The sequence below is a fragment of the Microtus ochrogaster genome, unplaced genomic scaffold (assembly GCF_000317375.1).
Source record: "Microtus ochrogaster isolate Prairie Vole_2 unplaced genomic scaffold, MicOch1.0 UNK6, whole genome shotgun sequence".
Classification (NCBI taxonomy): domain Eukaryota; kingdom Metazoa; phylum Chordata; class Mammalia; order Rodentia; family Cricetidae; genus Microtus; species Microtus ochrogaster.
In genome coordinates this window covers 9,005,801-9,012,470 of record NW_004949104.1, presented here as the reverse complement: position 1 = coordinate 9,012,470, position 6,670 = coordinate 9,005,801, and the positions used below count along the sequence as shown (strand labels likewise).

The 6,670-nt window shown below is 46.4% G+C and overlaps 1 protein-coding gene across 1 annotated transcript in view; it reads left to right on the top strand.

Moving 5' to 3' along the window:
* Positions 1-6,579, top strand: part of Tacc3 (transforming acidic coiled-coil containing protein 3) — a 16,090-nt gene extending 9,511 nt beyond the window's left edge. Inside the window, exons 6-16 of the mRNA XM_013353361.2 lie at positions 1-96; positions 937-989; positions 1,263-1,366; positions 2,349-2,436; positions 2,698-2,799; positions 3,534-3,610; positions 3,691-3,734; positions 4,402-4,562; positions 5,662-5,768; positions 5,856-5,976; positions 6,249-6,579. The exon at positions 1-96 is cut by the window's left edge and continues 17 nt beyond it. Coding sequence (XP_013208815.1) covers positions 1-96; positions 937-989; positions 1,263-1,366; positions 2,349-2,436; positions 2,698-2,799; positions 3,534-3,610; positions 3,691-3,734; positions 4,402-4,562; positions 5,662-5,768; positions 5,856-5,976; positions 6,249-6,314 — 1,019 coding nt within the window. The 3' untranslated portion in view covers positions 6,315-6,579. The remainder of the gene's footprint in view (positions 97-936; positions 990-1,262; positions 1,367-2,348; positions 2,437-2,697; positions 2,800-3,533; positions 3,611-3,690; positions 3,735-4,401; positions 4,563-5,661; positions 5,769-5,855; positions 5,977-6,248) is intronic.
* Positions 6,580-6,670: the final 91 nt, after the last annotated feature.

The following is a 6,670-nucleotide window of genomic DNA, read 5'->3' as shown; positions in this document are numbered from 1 at the left end:
TGGTGCCTCCTGCTCAGCCAGTTCTGGAGCCTTCTCATCAGGGACCAGAGCCTATCTTGGACCTAAAGGAAGAGAGCTTCAGAGACCCAGCAGAAGGTATGCAACCCTAAGGTGTCACCCAGTTTTCCATAAATCCTGTGGATATTTAACATTCCTGTAGTTTACAGGTAATTATTCCACAGGCTGTTTCTCTGACTAGTTCACATGCAAACTTTTGTTCCTTCAAAAGATGAGATGTTGGTTTAGGGTTACTATTGCTGTGATGATACACTATGACCAGCCAGGCAGTGGTCGGTCATAATACCTTTAGTCCTAACACTTAGGAGGCAGAAGCAGGCAGAGTTCTGTGAGTTCAAGGCCAGCCTAGTCTACAGAGAAAGTTCCAAGACAGCCAGGGCTACACAGAAGCCCTGCCTCAAAAACAAAAACAAAACAAAAGAACACGTTTTGATTTTTCCAGACAAAGTTCTCTGTAGCTTTGGATGTCCTGGAACTCACTCTGTAGACCAGGCTGGCCTCGAACGCTCAGAGTGCTGGGATTAAAGGCATACATCACCACTGCCTGGCATTTTTACTGAATTGTTTTGTTTTGTTTTTCTTTTGGTTTTCTCCACAGGCTTCTTTATGCATGATATTTACATAGCTCACGCAAGCAAACACATACACATAAAGTTAATTTAAAAAAAAAATTCACCAGGTGGTAGTGGCACATGACTCTAATTCCAGCATTCAGGAGGCAGAGGCAGGCCAAGTCTGCTTTACAAAGCAAGTTCCAGGATAGCCAGAGCTGTTATACAGAGAAACCTGTCTTGGAACCTGCCCCATCCCACCCCACCAAAAAAAGAAGAGTGATCACACTCTGTTGAGCACTCGGGTGCACAGCCCTTGGTACCTGCAGTACTTGAGGGAAATGTCTACCATTATTTACCATTTCAGTTCTAGGTACCGGCGCTGAAGTAGATTACCTGGAGCAGTTTGGGACATCTTCGGTAGGTGCTTAGCACTTGATGGCAGCCCCAACTGAAACCTGTGACCCAGTCAGCTGAGGCCATTTATGCTTGGTGCCTGGAGCATCCTGCAGTTCCTGTATAGTGTCTGGTCATAGAGTCCTAACCCATGTGTCTCCCTCACTCCCAAATAATCCTGGACCCATGAGTGTGTGTTGTGGTTTCCTAGCCCCCTTTGTTGGCTCCTGGGGTTGTGTCTGTTAAAGCAATGGTGAATCTTGATGATTGTTGGTGTTCTTTCTCTCCTCTTCTCAGTTTAAGGAGTCAGCCTGGAGGAAGCAGTCTTTGTACTTGAAATTTGATCCCCTCCTGAAAGAAAGCCCTCAGCGGCCAATGCCAGTGGTCCCAGTGACAAATAGGTATGTCCCTCCTTTGAAGATGTTCATACAAGCTAGGCAGACTAGTGGCTGTTACTAAGTATAGTAACTGATTCAAAAATTCTAGAAAAGGGTTAACTGAACTAGAATAAATAATGGGGGTAGACAAACAGGACATAGATCAGATAATCCATGTTTTTTTGTTTTGTTTTGTTTTTTTTTGGTTTTTCAAAACAGGGTTTCTCTGTGGTTTTGGAACCTGTCCTGGAACTAGCTCTTGTAGACCAGGCTGGTCTCGAACTCACAGAGATCCGCCTGCCTCTGCCTCCCGAGTGCTGGGATTAAAGGCATGCACCACCACCGCCCGGCTAATCCATGTTTTTTAATAAGGAGGGAGCTTTCCCATGCTCTCTTCACACAGGCCACCCAGGAGACTCAAGCAACGCACAGTAGGGTACCAGAATGGGCCAGGTCCGATAGTATTTGTTTTTATGAGTGGAATTCTTGTTCCACAGTCATGCCTGTTCTTTGATGAATCCCCCATGACAGCTTGTACTATAAAAGCAGGTCTGAATGGTTGTGACAGAAGCCATAGGGCCTCCAAGTCTGACATTTATGGGGAAAATCCAGGCTAGTGTCTGCTGCTTTGGAAAAAAATATAGTCAAAGTCATATTGAGAATACCTGCTAAATCTAACACAAGACCCTTGAAACCAGAGAAGAAAAGATTTGCCACTTCTAACTAGGTATTCACCCTGTGTGCTCCGAAGACATCCCAGTAAGGTATCTACCATGGCTGTGCAGCTTGCTATGAGAAATGAATCATGGCTCATAGGAAGAGTGAGTAGACAAGCAGGGGAAGGGGACATGAGCCAGTAACTCCAGGCCCGGTGCTACCTTCTAGCCTGTGTGTGCTTGTTTTTAGAGTAAGACCCAAACACAAAACTTGTTAAGACAGCACAACTGACTTTTATGCCCTATTCACTACTCAGCATGAGGTGATCTTGCTGCCTGTTTGGTTTCAGTGAACAGGATGCAGATGAGCCTGGCTTGGGAAATCCAATAGAAGGCAAGCTTGTGGACTTAGATTTCTCAGGAGCTCCGGATGTTCCAGTAAGCACTTTATCATCATTGCAAATTTTGTGGTCTCAAAAGATGAATGAGGGGGCTGGAGAGATGGCTCAGAGGTTAAGAGCACTGCCTGCTCTTCCAAAGGTCCTGAGTTCAATTCCCAGCAACCACATGGTGGCGGACAACCATCTGTAACGAGGTCTTACACAGACAGAATATTGTATGCATAATAAATAAATAAATATTTTTTTAAAAAAAAAAAAGATGAATGAGATCTTGAGGGCCTATGTTTTACCCACACAGGTGCCAGGCCCACCCTTGTGTGTCCTTGAGCCTAGAGGCCTCCTTCTGACTGAGCCTTTTGAAGATGTGCTGCAATACAGCCAGAAAGACCTAGACGCACTGGTAAGAAAAAGCTGATCACCGGGTAGTGGTGGTGCACGTCTTTAATTCCAGCACTTGGGAAGCAGAGGCAGATGGATCTCTGAGTTCGAGGCCCACCTGGTCTACAAAGTGAGTTCCAGGGCAGCCAGAGCTAAACAGTGAAACCCTCTCTCTTAACAATTCAAGAAGAACCCAGCACTCGGGAGGCAGAGGCAGGTGGATCTCTGTGAGTTCGAGACCAGCCTGGTCTACAAGAGCTAGTTCCAAAAAAGAATTCAAGAAGAAAAAAAATTGGAGGCTGTTTTGGAGGAGTAGCTGAGAGCTAGGTACAGGTTATTCTAAGTGCAGTTTGTACTCTGACCAGATACAGGCTGCTTACAGGAATCTCCTACATGCTTCTATGTCTCGGAAATCAATGAATAGCCCCAGGACAGGGCTGAGGGTTCCACACTGAATTTAAGGTCTGTGATACCTGCTGAATACAGCCTAGTGGAGTGTGGTTTTGGCGCCCTCTTGTGGCTATTTGGCCAACACACTGAGAGATACTCCCTGGGTACCTGCTGGGTTCCACTGCAGCAGGTTTTCTTCACTAACATGGCCAGCAGCCCTACTTCTTGGCTTTATGAATGGAGTTCCCATAGCTCAGTGGCTGACTCCAGAGACCTTGGATGTGAAGGAAACAATCCCTAGTAAGAAAGACACCCCACAGACTTGTGATTGTGGTCCACCTGCCAACCCAGGTATGTGGCTTCTAGGTGAATGCAACACAACAGGAGAACTTGGAGCTGAGGAGCAAGTATGAGGACCTCAACAGGAAATACTTGGAGATGGGGTAAGACTACAGCACCAGTGCTATGACATAGCTCCACTTGCGTGATGAGCCACAGATACTCATCTTCTCTCCTTCTATAGGAAGATCATGGATGGGTTTGAGAAGATCGTGTACAAATCAATGGGTGAGTGCTAGCTGCATCCTTCCCTTTGTGTTCTGAGATAACAATATACCGCCCATTTCTTCTCCTAACCTGTGCTCTGTAGCCACTGAGGGTGAGGTTCAGTGAAGAGAGGAGGTACCCATATGACTGACGTTCACTGAACAGCTGGCAGCCAGAGCTTTAGTGAGGTGAGGAACAGACAGTGCAGCTTGTCACGCCATGCCCTGTCCTGCCTTCCCCCCCCCAGAGATGACTGCAAGTATCAGAGTGGAGATGTAGGTGTCCTGGTAGGGGTCTACAAAGCCAACAGTGGCCAGGACAGGTCTTCCTGTTCTCCTTCCCCTGAGACCCATAAAGCACATGAACTCTAAGTCTACCACACTGGCACCTGCTTCTTCCAGTCTTGCTAAACATCTTACCTTAAGCATCTCATTGCTAGGTCCTGGGCCAACCTCCTCATGAGGCTGACATGGAAGAAGCAGACATGTTCTAGACCTGTCACATCCCAGAGAACATGAAGGGGGAAGGGGGACTGTTGTGTTATGGGACACGTAGTAGTGTCCATACCTGCTGCACCCTGCTCCTGGCTCCCCATCTCTCCTGTTGTTCTCTCACCCCTTGTTTTGGGGCTCTTTCTGGCATCCAGTATAGTAGCTGCTTCCTAATCCCAAATACTTAACTTTTTAAGAGGAGGCTGAGAAACAGAAGGAACTCGCAGAAGACAAAATCAAAAAGGTTCAAAAAGAGAGAGACCAACTTATTGCAGACCTGAACTCCATGGAAAAGTCTTTCTCTGACCTTTTCAAGAGGTTTGAGAAGCAGAAAGAAGTGATTGAAGGCTACCAGAAGGTGCGTTGTATCCCCTTTGATCCTTGTTTTACAGGGCATAGCCCATAAGAGTGGGGCCACGCCTTTAATCCCAGCACTAGAAAGACAGAGACAGGTGGATCTCTGTGAGTTCGAGGCCAGCCTGGTCTACAAAGCAAGTTCCAGGACAGCCAGGACTGCTACACAAAGAAACCCTGTCTTGAAAAACCAAAAACAAAAGGAGTGGGGCCATGAGCTGTGCTATTGTCCCTGATCCTGGTACTAGGCCAACGAAAAGTAGTTGATGTCCTATCAACAAGACAAACTGTATCCAGTAGGTTCTGGTGGAGAAGCACAGCCAGATCTGTGAAACACAGGTTTTGGCTGTTATGGAGCCTCAGAGGAGACTGGGGGTTTCCTCCATTCAGTGGTAGTATGCCTGGAATACATGAGGCCCATGTATTCTCCAGCAGCACCACATGCATGCATGCTCACAACACACACACAACCTTGCAAGAAAAGGCAAACTGAGCCAGGGCAGTGGTGGCACATGGCCTTTAATCCTAGCACTCAGGAAGCAAAGGCAGGCAGATCTCTTGAGTTCAAGACTTGCCTGGTCTACAGAGTGAGTTCTAAGACAGCCAAGACTACACAGAGAAACCCTGTCTCAAAAAACAAACAAAAATGTCAGGTGGTGGGCAAACTGAACTTTCCCCGTGGTGTCTATGGAGGAAACAAGTCATTTTGGGAGCCAGCTAACTCCTGCTACATGATCCTCAGTAGTCAGCTTTCACTGTGAGTATGAGAGGCCCAGAGAGTGAGTGGGGAGCAAGGCTGCTGCATACATCCCACCTGATTGTGCTGCTGCCGTGTGTAGTGTGACTTGCACTCCTAAGTAGAAACTGATGCCGGGTACTACTCTAGGGGTCAGACCCAGATGTTTGCACCTTGAAGATGGGATAGACGTAAACATACATCAAGAGGGTTTTTCTAAAGGGAAAATGCCAAGTTCTGTATCACTAATGTCCCCAAAAGCCTTAAGTCTGCCCCTTCCCCTGGGACTCCCTATATGCCCAGACTGGATAGGCCTGGCTCTGATGGGACAGTGCACCATTAATGTTCCTGTCTGCTCATTCTCAAGAATGAAGACTCTCTGAAGAAATGTGTTGAGGAATACATAGCAAAGATTGAAAAGGAGGGCCAGAGGTACCAAGCACTGAAGTCCCATGCAGAAGAGAAGCTCAACCTGTGAGTACCAGATGCCCATCTTGGGAGGGAAGCCTAGCTAACTTGTTACAGGGTCAGGCCTAACCTGTGTGTCTGTTTCTGCCCAAGGGCTAATGAGGAGATTGCCCAAGTGCGTAGCAAGGCCCAAGCAGAGGCACTGGCCTTCCAGGCGAGCCTAAGGAAGGCACAGATGCAAATCCACTCACTGGAGAAGACTGTGGAACAGAAGGTAGGGCACAAACTCCAGGGGCTGCTCCGGAGTTGACTTTGATACAAGGATTGCCTGGCCATATCTTTTGTTTTGTTTTTTGGTTTTTTTATTTGTTTGTTTTTTGTTGTTGTTGTTTAATTATATCCCTACTGGCCATTTCTTTCAGTAAGTCCAGAGCCAGCCTTTTCCTTTCTAGTCTCTTTTCCTATTTGAGATGGGTGGGACCTTCCTAGCCAGGTGCCACTCCCTCTGAGACCCTACAGAAACCAGCCTTATCTTTTCTTCTTCAGACTAAAGAAAATGATGAACTGACCAGGATCTGTGATGACCTCATCTCTAAGATGGAGAAGATCTGATTGCAACCAGCCATCACCAATCTTCTGTCTGCCCATTTCTTTGTCTGTCTGATTTGTTTTTTGTGTGTGGTCTTTAACCCCTATTCACTCCTAAGTTATATTACTTTGAAGACTAAAGTTTCTTAATTTCAAACTCAGAATCAACCCAGATCCTGTTGTTTATAACAAGCTCACTTGCCTCTGTTTTTCCAGGTAGTTCAGCTTGGCTGAAAGTGTCTTTCTGCAGTCCTTATATAACATTGGTTCTCAACTTTGCTAATGCTGCAATCCTTTAATACAGTTCCTCATATTGTGGTGATCCCAAACCATAAAATTATTTTCATTGCTGCTACTTCTTTCTTTTTTTTTTTTTTTTT